Source organism: Tachysurus fulvidraco, chromosome 20 (assembly GCF_022655615.1).
Source record: "Tachysurus fulvidraco isolate hzauxx_2018 chromosome 20, HZAU_PFXX_2.0, whole genome shotgun sequence".
Lineage (NCBI taxonomy): Eukaryota > Metazoa > Chordata > Actinopteri > Siluriformes > Bagridae > Tachysurus > Tachysurus fulvidraco.
The window spans coordinates 13,017,227-13,035,635 of NC_062537.1; the positions used below are offsets into that span (position 1 = coordinate 13,017,227).

At 37.2% G+C, this 18,409-nt stretch overlaps 1 protein-coding gene across 2 annotated transcripts; it reads right to left on the minus strand.

The window, feature by feature from the left end:
* Positions 1 to 8,310: 8,310 nt before the first annotated feature.
* On the minus strand, positions 8,311 to 16,576 carry LOC113660276 (lamin-B1-like). 2 transcript variants are annotated; one of them, XM_047805293.1, is made up of 9 exons: positions 16,058 to 16,576; positions 14,772 to 14,928; positions 14,533 to 14,658; positions 12,806 to 12,976; positions 11,104 to 11,229; positions 10,348 to 10,407; positions 9,940 to 10,160; positions 9,729 to 9,821; positions 8,311 to 8,982 (listed from the first exon to the last, which is right to left on the minus strand). In XM_047805293.1, exons 1-8 carry the CDS (start codon positions 16,396 to 16,398, stop codon positions 9,767 to 9,769), a joined length of 1,257 nt encoding a protein of 418 aa, XP_047661249.1. In that variant the 5' UTR covers positions 16,399 to 16,576; the 3' UTR covers positions 8,311 to 8,982; positions 9,729 to 9,766. The 2 variants fall into 2 exon arrangements, with proteins under 2 accessions (XP_047661249.1, XP_047661250.1); XM_047805294.1 differs by lacking the exon at positions 10,348 to 10,407.
* Positions 16,577 to 18,409: the final 1,833 nt, after the last annotated feature.

The following is an 18,409-nucleotide window of genomic DNA, read 5'->3' on the forward strand; positions in this document are numbered from 1 at the left end:
TTTTGTACTTTTTGTATTGTCTTGTAACTTAATGTCTGCACTGTTTTTTGTCCTGCACTGTCTTTTGTCCTGCACTGTCTTGCTTGTCTTGTCCTGCACTGTTTGCACCAGGTTGCACAGTTGCACTTTATGTGGCTAAGACTACTTACATGTCCTTAGCCCTGTCTTTGTTTTATGTAGCACCTTGATCCTGGAGAAACGTTGTCTCATTTCACTGTGTACTGCAACAGATATATATGGTTGAAATGACAATAAAAAGCTTCTTGACTTGACTTGACTTGACTTGACTAATATCCTACAAGCTCTCAACACAAAAACAACATCAACATGAAAATTTACTCTGACCCATGAAAATAAAAAATTGTCTCCTCACCTCAATGTTTTGTGTCTACTCAGCAAAATTACGAGTGAAAAAAATGAGTAAGCTATCAAAGGCTGACAGATTGATATCAAAATTTTACCACAGCGCCACCTAGTGTGTCTGGAATAAGCAATGTGACAACCAGCCCGTGAGACAACCAGCCCCGGTCTCCCCTACTAAATTTCATCTAAAAATGCTCTTTCACAGCAATGTCAAGTGACACAGTAATTAAGCTGTTTTCTTCTCGTCCTACATAATGCAGACATTATTTTGTGATAAACTATGACGCGGTAGAGAAAAAACCTACTGAACTAAAAGATGAATCGTCATCATCATCATCATCATCATCATCATCATCATCATCATCATCATCATCGATCGTCTGAGCTGCGAAAGGACATTTTAATGATTTCAGTGAGAGAGACAGCGAGAGTGAGAGAAATAGCTGTGGGTCAACTGAGTCAAAAGACAGGAAACCGTTGACTATCACTGAGGTACTTTTAGCTATAGAGCAAGCATATAGTAATATAAAAGCAGGCTGTTACTTCGTGACTTGTTGTGACAGCAGACAAAAGAAGAATAAAAATGGATTCTAAATAAAGCTCTATTTTAAAATTAAGGATTCAGTAGCGGGGGGGGGGGGCGCTGTGGAGTCGTGGACCGGATAGGGACCGCCGAAGATGACATAGAAAGAGTGAAACTGCAGCTGACTGATGCTGTAAAACGCTTTGCTTATTTGGAGTCAAAGACGGAGGACTTGGAGAATCGCGGGAGACGCAAGAATCTGATGCTTGTGGGACTACCAGAGTCAGCGGAGAAAACTCGACCCATGGTGGAGTTCATTCAACACATGTTACCGATCTGGCTGGGTCTTGATACCTCTAGGGCATCACCAAATGGCGGACCGCGGTCCGGATCCTGACCGAGTGACGGGTCCGCCCGGACCCGTTAAAATTCTAATATTATCATATTAAGCATCTCCTTATTATAATCTAATATTATAAGATTTTATAAGCTCTTTGATATTAATAAAAAGATAAATCTTTCGTTCATGCGCAGTTAATCTAGTTATTACGACAGGAGCGTCATCAAAAGCCAAGCCAAAAACAGATTGTTTCTGTTCTATACTCCAGAGCAGAAGTGAAAGTGACGTGACATACGGCTAAGTATGGTGAACCATACTCGTTTTCTGCATTTGACCCATCCAAAGTGCACACACACCGTGAACACACACCCGGAGCAGTGGGCAGCTATTTATGCTGCGGCGCCCTGGGAGCAGTTGGGGGGTTCGGTGCCTTGCTCAAGGGCACCTCAGTCGTGGCCGGCCCGAGATTCGAAGCCACAATCTTACTATTACGAGTCAGACTCTCTAACCATTAGGCCACGGCTTGCCCCAGAAGGTGGCAGTAATGAACCTAATTACGCTGGCAGGACAATTAAGATTCAAACTGCTGGCAGGACAGTTACATGCCCATTTCTCTCACTAGTAACGGAGGATGGAAAGGGAGTAAGGACAGGTGGAAAGGAGAGAGGAAAAAGGGAGCTGCTCAAAGCTCTGCACTTTTCTTTTATTCAGTAAATTCTGCCCTGTTCTATTTTACTTGAAATGTTCTTTTGCCCAAGGTTCCTGTGTTATTAATGTAGTTAATGTTTAAAAAGGGGGCAGCTCAAAAGTCTTTTGTTTAATTTTTTTTCTTAAAGATTAAAATCACTTTTATTTTATTTGAAAGATTCTGAATGTTTTACATTACTTGAAATATAGGCCCTAAGTTCAGGCTGCACAAAGCTGCTTGCACTTTTTATTTATTTTATTCAGAAGAAATTCTGTGTCTGTTGTCTGTTACTTGACATGTAGTAAAGTATTACAATACTACAGTATTGTTTTCCATTCAAGTGCCATACAAGTTCAGACTTTGAAAACACTTGAAATTTAACAATAAATTATATAGAAATGTATGTGCGTTATTGATTTTATTAACATGAGGGTACACTATTTTAAGTGACAATATAAGATTCGGACCTTTGCTGGGAGGAAATTTTAGTAACTGGACCTCTTTGAAATTTAATTGAATACCCCTGCTCTAGACCCTTCGTCTTGGAAAGGGCACACCGTACTTTGGCAAAACCGAGGCCGGGTTAGAGCAGAGCATTAATCATTCGTTTTCACTATTTCAAGATCGGGAGTTTGTGTTTCAAACAGCCAAAAAGTGTGAGATCACCCATGAGAATCACAAGATCTTTTTTGCACAAGACTTCTCAGCGGAAACCATGAAGACACGGAGTCCATTCAACGTAGTGAAGAAAAAGTTAATTGAAGCTGGATCCTTTAGGGGATTTCAATTACATCCTTGCAAGATGAGGATTCTTCACGAGGGGAAGGTAATTATTTTCTCTACACCCGAAGAAGCTGAGAATTTCCTATCGAACTAGGTTTGTAATTTAAACACGGCCACGGAATATAGTCGTAGACTTGAGGACAAAAAGGTGCTATATATATATAATTATTATTTTTTTAATTTTATTTTTCTTTATATAATATTTGCACTTTATATATATGTTTTTTTTCTTCTTTCTTTTTTCTATATGCGGACTCTAATTACCATATCAGGTAGACATTTTTTGTTATGCACCCAGTAGGCTCGTGTAATTTAATTTTTGTATTTTTATATGGCTAAGTCGTTTGGCATTAGAGATGGTGAAATGCAGAGTTGCGGGGACGAGCTGGGTGGGCTGTCTGAGGAGTGTACCTATACAGTTTTTGCCACTCCTCGTTGGTGTGGATTGGCACTGCCCTTAAATAGTTTGTTTAAGTAAGGGAAGGGAATGGGATGTCAAGGATTAAGGGGATTTATTTTAATGGGTTTATTTTTTTTATTGTTTCACTTGTTTTAATTTGTATGTCACACTCAATATGAATATGTATTATGTTCTTAAAGTGTTATGGAAAATTCTAATTTGTCGGATTTGAGATTTATAAGTTGGAATGTCTGGGGACTCAATAAGTTAACTAAATTAAAGCAGGTTATGAACAGGCTTAAAAACTTGCATTTCTAAAATATTTTTTCTTTAGTAAGTCCATCTTGCAATTTCGAAAATTAAACATGTGCGACTGAGATGGCCTGGTCAAGTGATACATGCAACGTATAATAATTATGCTCGAGGGGTTCTAATTCTTATTCATAAGACGATTCCTTTTCAACTTACTAATATTGTTCAAGACCCTCAAGAAAGGTTTGTCATTGTTCAGGGTAATATATTTTCTATTGCAATAAATCTGGCTATCATCTACGGACCTAATGAAGACAAACCCAAATTCTTTGTAAATTTCTTTTTTTACTTTATCGTCTTTACACGGCCTAAATATAATAGGTGGGGACTTTAATTGTACTTTGGACCCTCTGTTAGATCGATCAACAAAAACGGACCCCCAAAAATCTCAATTTAGGAAAACCATAATACAATATATGACTGACTTGAATTTGACAGAGATATGGAGGAAACTTAACCCAGGTAAGTTGGAATATTCTTGTTATTCAGGGATACATAAATCTAGATCACGTATTGATTATTTTTTAGTATCTCAAGAATTGGTGTCAAAAATCAAAAACTGTTGGTATGATTGTATAGTTATAAATGACCATTCGCCCATCTCCTTATCTATATTTTTTGACAAGCTTAAAATATCTCCCACTAACTGGCGTCTGCAGGTGGGTAGTTGACGTGACATGGCTTTTTCACTGTCACAGAAGATAAAACATAATTTATTTCACATTTTCATAATTTAGAATACTGTAAATGGTTAAACATTTTCTTGTTTTATATGAATTTGTTGTTTTAATACCCAAGTTATTGTTAGTTTTTTAGAACTTTGAGCCAAATCTCAAAATTGTCCTATGGTGTGATGGTAGACAACATTATTTCATAAATATTACATTTTATAAATAAAGAAAATAATGTTTAAAAATCTTAATGAACACTTCTGGCATAATTGTGCAAGTGTCTATTTCAATAAGTGGCCATCACTTTTCATATACATACATTTCTAAAAGTGTAGGAATTTCATAAAGTTTGTCACAGAAAAAAATGTCCTTTGGTGTTATGCAAAAACCTCATTTTAATTTGGGCAATATCATGGACAACTACATTTAATTGAAAGACCCCACTCAAGGTCATGTGCCTGAAGACCCGTATGAAGGCCATGAGAAGTGCACATGGTAAGTATTTCTGTCAGAATTGTTTAAATATTTAACTATGTTTTAAGACAACTGAAGTTGTTAAGTTTTTTTGTCCTTTGGTGTGACACCAAAAAAAAGTTTTATTGACATTCGTAGGGAAAAGTTTGTCAACTTCATCTATTCATGGTGAAAATGATTCTAATTAGTACTTTCATGTAAAATAAATATCACTTTAAGAAAATAATGTTTTAATAATGTGAACAATTCTGTCTCAAGTATTTATTTTATGTTATTTAATATAATTTCTTAGTACTTTTTAAATGTCACACCATAGGACACATTTACAGTATTGTTGAGTGAAAAAGTGAAAAAATATGTGAACTCATTGACAAAATGAGTGACCAGTACTATTTTCTGAAACTGCAGTTTTCATACTCCACAAATATATGTATTTTTTCTTAAAAAGTTATGCTTTCCAAAAAAAGTACTTTTACATTTGTCAACTACCCAGGTATGGTGGCTCCAAAATCCGAAGTTTGTTGAATATGTTGGAAAGAGGATTGACAATTATTTGAAAGTAATACTGATCAAACTAATGCATCAATTAGATGGGAAGCGTTTAAAGCATACATTAGAGGGGAAATTATCAGTTTCACAAGCACTAGAAGCAAGGAACAAAAGTCAGAAATGGTTAAATTAGAGAAACAAATAAAATCATTAGAAATAGACATAAATAAGCATGAGGATTATGGCAAACAAAAACAATTATTAGCTCTAATAACACAATACAACAAACAAGCTTACATGTGATAAGGCAGCAAAAAGTCTACTGTGGTTGAACCAAGCTTTTATGAACAGGGGGAAAAGGCTGGTAAATTGTTAGCATGGAGAATTAAAAAAATAGAGTCTGAAAGAGCCATTAATGGCAAAACCACACAATCAGGTGGTATCACGAATGATCCACAAGACAGCAATAATGCATTCAAAGACTTTTATCAATCATTGTATAGATCAGACACTTCTGCCGACTTTGTTGACCGAGATGCTTTTCTTGACCATCTTCAATTTCAAGTACTCACTGAGGAGGCCAGGATAGAATTGGATAATGATATAACTAAACAAGAATTATTCCAAGCCATAAAAAACGTAAATTCAGGTAAAGTTCCCGGGCCAGACGGCTTGCCTATAGAATTTTACAAAACTTTTCAGAAGCAGTTGTTAACTCCGCTTCTGAATTTGTTTAATAAATCATTTGATATTGGTAGCCTACCTCCAACTTTAAGACTTGCTACAATAACTCTTATTTTAAAACCTGGTAAAGCATCAACTGATTGCTCATCATACAGGCCAATTTTGTGGCCAATATTTGGACACAAAAATATTATGTAAGGTTCTTGCTAAAAGACTAGATCCATATGTCCCTTTTTTAGTGCATAATGATCAGAATGGATTTGTAAAGAGCCATCAGGGCTTTCATAACATCATTTGTGTCCTTAATATAATTCACTGTAATAATAATGCCAGAGACAATGCACTATTGTCTTTAGATGCAAGACAGGCATTTGATAGAATAGAATGGACCTATTTGTTCAATGTACTGCCGAGATATGGAATTGGGGGAAAGTTTTTAAAATGGATTCAGTTACTATACACTGAACCTGTGGCATGTATAAGGACTAATAGTAATCTATCAAGCCAAATAACCCTAGAAAGATCAACCTGTCAGGGATGCCCTTTATTGTTTGTTTTGGCCATTGAGCCATTTATTGTGATCCCCATTATTGTTTGTTTTGGCCATTGAGCCGTTAGCCATATCTATTCGAAATGAAGCAAATCTGTCAGGAATTACTATCGGAGACCAAGAACATAGAATATCGCTATATGCAGATGATGTGATACTTTTCTTGTCCAAGTTATCAACTAGCATTCCAGCAATATTACAATTAATTAATAGGTTTGGTAAGTTTTCGGGATATAATATTAATGACACAAAATCTTCCATACTCTTCCTAAACCAGGAGGAAAGAAGTAATCCAGTCATAGGATCGCCATTTTTTAATGCAAGAGAAGGATTTACGTATCTTGGAGTTAAGATTACCCCTCAAATTGATAAATTTGTTAAAGCAAATTACGATCCGTTAATGTGCGAAGTATGTGAATCAATTGAAAAATGGACAACAATGCCCATATCAATGATTGGCCGAATTAATTTGATTAAGTGGTAATTCTGCCGAAATTTTTATACTTGTTTCAATCACTCCCACATCATTTTTTAAAGGAAATGAACAAGATTCTTTGTATGTTTATCTGGAACAATAGAAAGCCTAGACTTAGGCTTAGATTATTGTATCTTCCATATGACGGGGTGGTTTACAGACACCGAGTTTAGAGTGGTATTACTGGGCCGCTCAGCTCCGATGTGCTGTTTTACTTCCTCACACAGTCTCCTCCAGCCTGGGTTTCTATTGAACAAACAATATCTAAGCTCCCATTAAGATTATACTTATATTCATCAGACCCAAAGACTTTGAAAAAACAAACAATAAATCCTTTCCTAAAGAATACCATTGATATATGGTTCAAAGCTCACAAACATATTGGCGATACACCTTCTATTTCTCAGTTCTCTCCTATTTGGAGTAATGCAAAGTTCATTCCGGGCAGGGCAGACGGCGGTTTTAAGGCTTGGGCTGGTAGAGGCATGCACTGGGGATTTATATGACAAAGGCATTCTGTTAACATTTAATGACCTGAGTCTGAAATATTCAATACCTCAAAAGCATTTTTTTAAGTATTTACAATTGAAACATTTTATTTCATCAAAATATTGTGATGCCCATCGGGAACCACTGCTGTCCTGTCTGGAGAATATTATGATTAAACATGGACATGGGAAGCAGCAAATTTCTATATTATATGCTACACTTTATCTCATATGATAAGGAATCTGGTAAAGATAGAATGAGGGCTTGGAGTTTGGACATTAAAGAGGATATCTAGGAAACTGAGTGGTCAAGAGCCTGCTTAAGAGCTCAAATACAGACCATTAACACAAGAATGAAGTTATTGCAACATAAATGGTTGATGAGGACATAAATAACCCCTGAAATGCTTAACAAATGGTCCCCGGACATTCCAGACGTGTGTGAAATGTTTAATTGAGAAGGGAACTTTAATTCATTGTGTATGGGAGTGCCCTAAATTGGTCAATTTTTGGAAAATGGTTGTCAGTACCCTAAGTAACATCATAAAAACTCAAATACCGTGCATTGCAAAACTTTGTATTCTGGGGATATGCCCAGATCATCTTTCTGTCAATAACAATCAGAGGAATCTTTTCGACATTGGCCTTCTGCAGGCAAGGAGGATGATTGCTTTGAGCTGGAAAGAGACTGAAATATCTTCTGCATACTCTTGGATCAAGGAGATAGCAATGTGTGTTACTTTAGAGAAGTTAACATACATTGCAAGGGGAAAGTACAGCAATTTGAGGAGATGTGGGCACCTTTAATTGATTTCCTTAGGAAATATGATGATGCATGTAACAAGGTTCTGAGTGTGACAAATTTTTAATTTATTGTTATTTTCTATTTTTATTTATTATTATTATTTTCTGTTTTGTTTTATTTTAATTGCTGCTATTTTGATCAACATGTTTGGAGGGTTTTTGTATTTTGTTTTCTTTTTGGTGATACAGTTTTTGTTGTTTGGTGATGGCTAGTATTATAGAAAAATCAATACAAAACATTGTTGAAGGATTCAGTAGCAAACATATAATTTGACACATTTTATTCATCGCCAAAACACTCACGATACGATGAGTATTCTGAATCCTTAGTGTATCTGAACACAGTCATTTTTCACAAATACAAATTTGACAATGTGTTTAGTCACCGGCAAGCAGAACAAACGCAAGATGATGAAGCACCATTACTACTAGATTGGAACAGATGCTTATACACAAGACGTGACTGACTAAAAACTACAAAACTAGTATAAAATTATAACTTTTCTATAAAGAGACCCTTAAAATACCATGTTTGAAGATCCACAAATTAAGGTAAGATCACAGCACCTGAAGGAATTTTGAAGTAATTTTGCAAAAGCTGCCTACTTTCCACAGAGCTCTCAGTCTCACTACAGTCCTCCACTGATCGCTAGATTTTGGTTCATAGAAAGAAAGTTGTGAAACATTTATGAATTCACATATAAAATTGAAATAGAAATGTAGCAAAAAGGTTTACAATCCATTAAAACCAAAGAGAAATGAAAAAAAAAAAAAAAAAAACTTGGTTTATTATACAGAAGTGATACAAAAATAGTTCTGACGTGGTTGTAGAGTTGGCAGCTGAACCTGGCTGTAGTGGAAAAGTTGGGTGATGTGTAGTGTTACCGCTCTCACATGATCAAGCAGCCTCTCTTGGCACCCTCTCTTTGTGGTTCTCCCTGTCAAAGCATTAGTGCAAATCAGTACACTGAAGAGGAGGACCAACATTTCTTCAGATATGCAAAAACTAGAATCGATCCCGAATTCAAGAGGAAAGTGTAGAATTGTGTGAATTTACACAACCAACCACAACTTTCCAAAGAAAGCTTCTTAAGTTAATTTCAGAACACCGAAAATAAGATTATTTTTTGCATTCAGGACAACACAAAACACAACACAAAAAAAAGGACAAACGTAAAAAAAAGGGACAAACACATAGAATCTGATTCATTTCAGGAAAGCACTAAACTAGGACTGCCCATCAAAAATCCTAATGGACTGCTCACATTTTCTTTTTATAAAAATCATCATATTTTTAGCAAATAATTAAACAAACTTTCAGGGAGTTATGAGAGTCAAGATTGTGAATACAAAGCCTATCCTGGGAACTCTGCACTGATAATAAGAATACACCCAGGACCGGCCACGATTTATACCCAGACACATTAAGAAACAGTAAAATGCAGATGAAACAGATGGACATGAGGAGAATACCGAAAACTCCACCAAGACTGTAGCACACTCAAAGGAAGCAAAGTTACAAAAATGTTCTCGTGAACACGACCATGCTTTGCCATCATTCTAACAGGTTATATATGGTCATAAGGCTAGACACTGCATCTTACGTGCTGAGGGAAGAGTTCTCTTACATAAGTATCATGAAATGTATGAATAATTATGAATAAATGTCCTTGTGGTCTCTGACCTGATCCGAGGAGTTGTGCAGACGGATGAACTTGCCATTTACATCCAGTCTGATGGAGACGATGACCGTGACGAAAGTGGAGAAACCTTCAATCTAAAGAAAAGAGCATAAAAGAAAGGAAAATAATTATACATGTTCAGTGGAGGTGAGCCTACCACACTCCATCAGCTCTGAAACATTCTGCATAAACATAAGGGCATGAGAATTTTACCTCTCCTCCTCGCCCTCCAGTAGATATCTGTAAGCATTGATCTCCATGTCCAAGGCCAGTTTGACATCCAGCAGCTGCTCATACTCTTCAAGCCTCTGCCCCATCTTGGCTCGGATCTCCGCGATCTCTTGCTCTTTATCAGCCAGTATCTTGCGGCTCAGAACCTTCTCATCGGCCAGAGCAGCCTCCAGGTCATTGATGCGATCCTGCCAGCCACGTGTCTATTCGAATAAACACAGAAGACATGAGAGAAGAAAGGAGAAAGGAAAGAGAAGACAGACAAGAAATAACTGAAATTCATACCCTAGGAGTAGTGATCACATGCAGCCTGCCTGTAAAAACATTCACAACTTTTCCATCTATCATCTACCTCCCTTGTCCACACTGCTCTTCTTTCCACTCGTTTACCTGCTCCTGTTTCACTCCTCCTACTGTGCAGCTGCTGTCACTCCTGTCTCTCTTTCCTGGCTAATACAATAAGCCCTACACTGCTGAAGCACATTACAGACATCACAGTGATGTTCAAGTATTTATCTACTCATGTGTCAATGAAGTTCTGAAAAACATTTAACAGAACCATTTAGCTTTTCTTTTTTATTCCCAGCAAGAATACAAGGAATATTCTGTTGATACAAACACATGGCCTGCTTCTTTTTCATAAAAAGCAACTTGCAGCTCTGTTTTGCTCTGGTCAGCAAAAAGTGTAAATGCAGACTAATTTAATATCTGATCCACTACATTAAAATATGATGGTAGTTTTCTTGTTTAGGCATCTTTAAACTGCCCAGTAACACATATTTTGAAGCCCACACCTTTAAAACTGATCAAGCATAAAATAAAAATACCAAAACATCTCTGGAAATAAGAGAAAATAACACCAAATAAAAAAAAAATCACCAAACTTGAAAAATGATGCTAGACAGACCGCTCTTTTGAAGACTAACAAACCTTTGTAAATCTTATGGAGTCTTGAAGCAGCTGTACATAATAAACAGGAAATTCATTCTAGCTGCAGAACACCGACACACTGTTTTGCACATTGAACTTAAACCATGTCAGAATTTTTACAACCTTTGTTTTACCAATCAATAAAACATACATCATTTACAGCCCACCCCATCAATATAATGAAAGTATCATAAGTGCGTTTAAAGGAATATGTACCTCCTTCTGCAAGCTGGCCAGCTGAGCTGACAGACTCTCAACTCTCATAATAGATTCCTTCAGCTCTTCTCGTGCCAAGCTTGCTGCACTGCTGTACATATCTGAAGACAGTTGTATGTTCTTCAGCTGAAAACACACAAAGGATAGCTCAATACAACCAGCACATGGAAAGAAAGCTTAAGCTTAATGTAAAGAGGATCTAAAAACAGCATCTTATGAGAGGCTGGAAAAAAGTGGGACACATTCACAGGAGGTGTGAAGAAAAAAAAAAAAAAAGTGTTGCATGTATACACACACACTGTCACAGTTCACTGACAAAAAATTAAATACATAAATAAAAACCCCATAAATAGTCATATTCAATATTTGCAAATATCTGCAATATTTACAGTAAATTTTGACTTTGTAAATTAGTCTTAAAGTATTTTTAAATCAATTATTTTAAGACATTATAACCACTCTAGTGTTTATTGATGATCACTGTAGGACCAGATTTAACACACGTTTGCAAAATCAGGGGTTAGAGGCAGGTCCGGCTCCAGATATGAAATGAAAGGTGGGCCAAGTGATATTCCAGGTGGGCCGGTCAGATTATTATAATTTTTTTTTTTTTAATTTATTTTTTTTGGGGGGGGGGGGGGGGGGGGGGGGCACTAATGCTTTAATCTCTCATGTCTATAGTTTTAATACCATATATTTAAGACAATTGTTAGGGTTGTTTGTTGTTGTTGTGTTTTCTTCATTTTAAATTTTTTTTGTACATATTTTGGAACTATTTAGTAACTATATATATAAGGGTTAACATGTATATTTTTAAATTCTCTCTTTTTGCATTTGTAATTTTTTTTGACCCTTTAACAGATCTTGTATCAATTAAGTAACTTTAGATTTTATAAATGGGGCAATTCTTTTAACATAACTATTTACATCAACTAAAATCATTTGTAAATGAGCTTGGCTGAACGCATGTTTTTGAAGACCGCGGTCACGTTGTAATGCTGCTTTCCAGTTTTGAAAACCTGTCGAAACGAACGTGTTATTTTCAGAGAAAGCAACACCGAACACACGACACGGAAAACAAAAGCATGCATCGCGATTTACAGAATATTCAAGCCACAACCATGACTGATACCAAGTGCTAATCAAGTTCACTAACAGTTCTAATAAAGTTACTGTGACTGTCGTTTATTGCTTTATAAGCACGTCCGTTTACCTCAAAGGTTGCGTGAATGTGAATGAATGAGCTAAGTCTGTCTGTGAAAAAGGGGGTTGGGCAGAAATGAGAAAATAACGTATCTCGAGCTGAATTGAATATCGCACCAATTTTGTGATTGGCTGTTATGTGGTGTGGAGCGAGTTTTGGCCAAGCCTCTGATTGGGTGGGCCAGGCCCACTCTGGGCCCCCCCGTGGAGCCGGGCCTGGTTAGAGGGATGGCAAAAAACCTGAGTTGAGCAAGACTCTTGGTGCAAACTGAAATGCTTTTAGAACTCATCACTTCTACTACATGCGAGCACATTGCAACACAAGGTGTGACATCCCTTATTGCATTCAACAAATTAAAAAGTCATGATACGTGCTCTAATAATTCCTATACACATCTATACACAAAATCAAAAAATACTTATGAAAACAGTGACAGACATCCGTTCAGATTAACCGAGTGGATGAGTTATAAATTCATGAAAAATTACTGAGCCTCACCTTGTCAAGATGAATCCGCTCCATCTCTTCCTTGTAGAGTTTTACATGATCATCATGCTGCTGCCTCATGTCTGCCAGGGCCTGAGCAAGCTTGAACTCGTACTCACTCTGGCGACCGGAGTCCACTTCAACCAGAAGGGTCTCATGCCTGCGCTGGGTCTCCTTAATTTCCTGTGAGCCAGGCAAGGAACACAGTGCAGCATATTTTACAATAGCCATACATGTCCATATACGACTAATCCTTTATTTTGTCAGAACACGATCAACTGTTTTTGGAAACATGCATACACCTTATATGAGTAATAGTCTATACTCATATACTTGGGCAAGGATTTGAGCTTGATTTCTCAGGTTGTGTTGCTGGAACATTTTATTGAAAACAAATTCACATTTGCTTCATTGAAACTTCTAGTCGGAATACATAGGAAATACAGTCACAAAATCTTGTGAAGATGACTACTCAAGGAAAGGAATTTATCCTGTTGTGAAAAATCCCTGAACCCAGGAATGCCTTAAAAGCAGAGTGATATGCATTAAGGGAATTATGATTGGAGTCATATGACACATGGGAATAAACCCCAAATGTTGTAATAATCTTAAAATAATATATAACTAGAGAATAAAATAACCACACTTGAGTCAGAGGGCCAGAATCGGAGGATGAAGATGCCACGGTGGGAGAGAGAAGACCATGGGTCCCAGACCTTAGCTCATAAATTGTTATGTAGAATGGAGAAGACCATGGTTCCCAGACCTTAGCTCATAACTTATGTAGAATGAAGAAGACCTTGGTTCCCAGACCTTATCTCATAAATTGTTACGTAGAATGAAGAAGACCCTGGTTCTCAGACCTAGGTCCTGGGAACTAGGGGGAGGAAAATCCATAAATGAGCATATGGGTAAAAGGAAATAAGGGAAATAAGGGGAAATTAGTGAACAGGATGTTAGTGTATTTAGAAAACATAGGAGGTGATGCCGGTAAATAAGGTGATATGAGGAAGGTGGAACTTCACCGTGGGACTCTATGCCAAGGAGCGATGTATAATGAAGTAATTATAAAGTTATCAGTTAAGTCTAACTAAAACAGTCTTCATTAACCAAAAGTCTAAGTGTGGCGGTCACCCTGCGATGTGTCCACTTGGAGGCGGGCTCTATGTCCCGACAATCCCACCCAAGAAAGGAAACCGTATCGTCAACGTTTTTAAATCGGCGGACACTTTTCTAATTCTTTACACTGGTGTAAGCTCATCTCCAGCAGCAAAAAAAGAAACCGTGTCTAGTGGTGTTTTTATTGCTGCAGCTCTGTGGTAATGGTTAGCCAGTACCATCATTCAACCTGCTTTATTAGGTAGCTTTTCAACACCTGGGTGTGTGGGCAGTTACAATCTGTTAACTCCTTTCAATGCATTTAGTTCATGTTATCTGTCTGCAGCATAGCACATTTTCAGGACCATGAACATCCTGTTGGCTGTGAATTTATTCATACTGCTAAGGCATCAAGATGCCATTTGAACCAATTGCATGTCAGACTGAGCCAAGTCAAAAAAATGCAACAAATGTCTGAGTCATTATGATTCTTGGATCCGGTTCATAATAAAGTTTTTAATGAAAAATAAACGACTAGACAAAAAAAATCATCAAAATATTAAAGTAATGAAAAGTATGCTAATGGGGAAAGGGAAAAGTAGAAATGGGAAATTGGGTTCAAAAACTAAAACCTTGTTTACCACTTCGAACATGTGTTTGTGGAACTCAAGTTCCTCCACCAGGCTCTGGTAGCGGTTCTCCACATCCACCCTCTGCAGAGTCTCATCTCCCAGCTGCTTCTTAGCTGAAATCAGTCCGGCCTCCAGCTAAACACAACAGATGTGAAAGTGACATTAACTAGGAGCTCACATGTCAGAATTAATACAATTGCAAAAAAAAAAGAAAAGAAAGGAAATATAAGGTAAAAGGAAAAGTGTACCTCCTGGATCTGGGCATGCAGATCTGCTAGCATGACCTCAAGGCTTTCCTTCTCAGAATAGGCTGTGGCCAGACTGGCCTCCTTAGTTTTCAATGATGCCTCCATATCCTTCAGCCGGGCCTGACATCCAGCCAGGTCTGCATCCTTTTTAGAATAGCTACAACCAAAGACACAGCATATCAGTAAATAAAGACATGAGGGCACTTTTTTTTAAACAAAATCACTAGCTGCAGAAATGGAATGGTTTTAAATGTTAATGATAAGCGAGAACATCAGGTCAAAGGTGAAGGTCGGAACCTAAACTAACAAGGCACTCCATGATAACTAACAATCATGTTTCAAGAGCACCCATAACTCACAAAAAAACCTTAAGACAAAAACCTGACCTTACAAGTACTTAATTCTCTGTTGGCCAAGGTGGTAAAAAGGGCAATAATATCTAAATCCAAATATTTCTCTGATGTACTAATAATGAAAAATTTTAAGTAGGTCTTCAAGCCAAATTATAGTAATTCCATTCCTTCCACACAAATGTTGTTATGTCTTTATTCATTAGGAAAATATCTGTTAATGTAAAAGTTAATGTTATGGTTTTTTTTCATTAGGAAAATATCTGACTCAAAAGGTGATATGTCCAGAGTGACAGGCTTCGATTCGTAACAGACATTTTATTCATTCCAGAGGATGAATGAAAAGAATTCACACAGGCAGGAAATAGATTCTTGTCAACATTATGCATTAAACACCTTAGCGCCTTAGTGTCATACTGGACTTGTATATCATATGCACCACAGATCAATTCTAATTCAATTCAAATTAAGTTCAATTTCAGAAATTCAGTTCACTGACCAACATTTCTCACTTCACTTGTAGACTTATTTGACAGTGAAGCAGAAAATGAACATGTTTTCTTTCTAAAGCAATAATTATATTGCCAAAATGATAAAAGAAAATTACAAGCAAGTGTTAAAGGAAAAGGAAGACACACAAACCCCAATCACATGCCGACAAAATGAAACACTCTCGCTGTGTCCACTTCAACCACAATAGAACACAAAGCATAAAAACTGCACTAATTAAAACTGGAAATTCGCAATCCTTCTGCAGGACATATTAACTAATCAGCTAGGACAGAAACTTCTTGAATACATCTGTTTTCAGGGCACAGTAAAAATACACAAAACCTGTTTTCATGCCTGAGGATGCTCATAGCAGCAGGTGTAAGACATCATGGGTTAAAAAAAAAAAAAAAAAAACAAAACTCATGCACAAGCGAGTTGACTCACTTCTGCAGGAGTTGATCATGCTCGGTTCGGAGTTGTCCCAGCTCGCTCTGAAGCCTGGCTCGTTCTTTAGTGGTGTCGTCTAAAGAGCGTCGCGCGTCTGTGAGCTTGTCCTCATACAGAGACTTGAAGACGGTCAGCTCCTGGCTCACCTCTTCCTTTTCAGAAATCTGTAGGCGAAGAACACTGTTCTCTGACTCGAGACTCCTGACTTTGTCGATATATTTGGCCAGGCGGTCGTTGAGGTTGCAGAGATCATCTTTCTCCTGCAGTCTGGTGATCCTGGTGGTGCTCAGAGGGGTCCCGCTGCTCGCTCTGCGGTTTGGCGGGGTGGGCGTCGCCATTGTAAACTAAAAAGCTGGAATACAAGTAAATAAATATTTAGGTTTTATTCGCACTATAAGAATTCGTACGACGTAGAAAACCCGGTCTTAAAAATGCTAACTCCAGCTAGCACCGCAACGGTTAGAAAAGCGGTTATACCGAACGACCGAATAAATTACATGGTTGCCAACTTTTGAGTTCACCTTAGAGTGAGATTTATGGGGAGGGGCTTATGGAGGGGCGTGGCTTGGTGTGGAAAAAATACAAACACAAAATCCTTTCATTAGCAGAATTTTATTATATATATATATATATATATATATATATATATATATATATATATATTCACATTTTGCTAAACAAAATCACTAGATGCAGAAATGGAATGGTTTTAAAAGTTAATGATAAGCGAGAGCATCAGGTCAAAGGTGAAGGTCGGAATCTAAACTAACAAGGCACTCCATGATAACTAACAATCATGTTTCAAGAGCACCCATAACTCACAAAAAACCTTAAGACAAAAACCTGACCTTACAAGTACTTAATTCTCTGTTGGCCAAGGTGGTAAAAAGGGTAAATATTTCTCTGATGTACTAATAACGAACAATTTTAAGTAGGTCTTCAAGCCAAATTATAGTAATTCCATTCCTTCCACACAAAGGTTATGTCTTTATTCATTAGGAAAATATCTGACTCAAAGGTGATATGTCCAGAGTGACAGGCTTCGATTCGTAACAGACATTTTATTCATTCCAGAGGATGAATGAAAAGAATTCACACACTGACAGGAAATAGATTCTTGTCAACATATTTGTGGCACACTTTCCCTTAAACCTTCCATTTGAGTAGATGCATACCAAAAATGGAGAAAAGAAACAGGTTTTGCAGGTTTTCTGTATATGAGGGTAATGTGCAAAAAAACATATAGTAACACTCCCTGCTGAAAAATCCAGCATAAACCAGCATGAATTCCATGCTGGTCCAGGCTGGTTTTTACTGGTTCATGCTGGTATAGTGATGGTATAATGCTGGTATAGATAGGTGGCCAGCATAGTCATGGTGTTATCAAGCAAAACGGGGCTGGTGTAGCTGGTTAACCAGTATGATCTTGCTGGAATGAGCTTCATGGGAACAACCTTTGTTTTTGCTTGTGTATGTTTCTATGTAACACATTAATATAAGATAACACAATATATGTTTGAATCTATTTCATTACAAGTGTGTTATTTCTTTTTCTCCCTCTTTTGGTATATATATAATCCATTTGTCTCAATTAAGAAGTAGTTAAGTTGTTTGTCTGTTTTTTTAGTAAAGCGTGAAGAGATATTTCCCAGCATCAGCGTGGCTATGCAACCTTTAATGCAACTATGTTCACGAAGGTAAATGAAGTTCCTGCACTTTCCAAAAATAAATCTCGCAATGTTTTCGACTACATTATATACCTTACAGTGTTTATCGAAATTAGTATAAGTGCACGTGTTCCAGATCATCATGTTTTTGCCACCGTAATTAGGATTTTGTTTTGGGGTAAATAAAAAGCTTCTGCTTCTACACGACGAATCTGCTGATCACTGGGAATCAGAATGTTTGCATACGTGAGGTACCTGGATGACGGCTGCACGGCAGTTGTTTTAACTATCGAAATTAAGGACTTTAACTATGACATGTTTGACCAAACTCAGGTTTATTGGGTACGATGGAAGCAAGACTTCTTCAGGGCATACATACTAATGCTTAAAGGTATGTAACTTAAGCAGTAGCTGTTTTATCGTAACTCGTTCACTACACAATATAAACAAATGAGTGATATATAGTTTTTTTTTCTTATTTTGTTTCTATAATTTTTCAGAGAATAAAGAAGACATAGAGCAGGAATTGACTCCGGGTAGCACCTCTTAAAAAACATGGTCATCGGCACCACATACTACTTGTTACTCGCGAAAAGAGAGAGCGGAAGCTAAGACCAAAAATGTGTGTTGTAAAGGTTATATTATGTTATTTGAGCACGTGTGTATATTACAGTGTGATGGC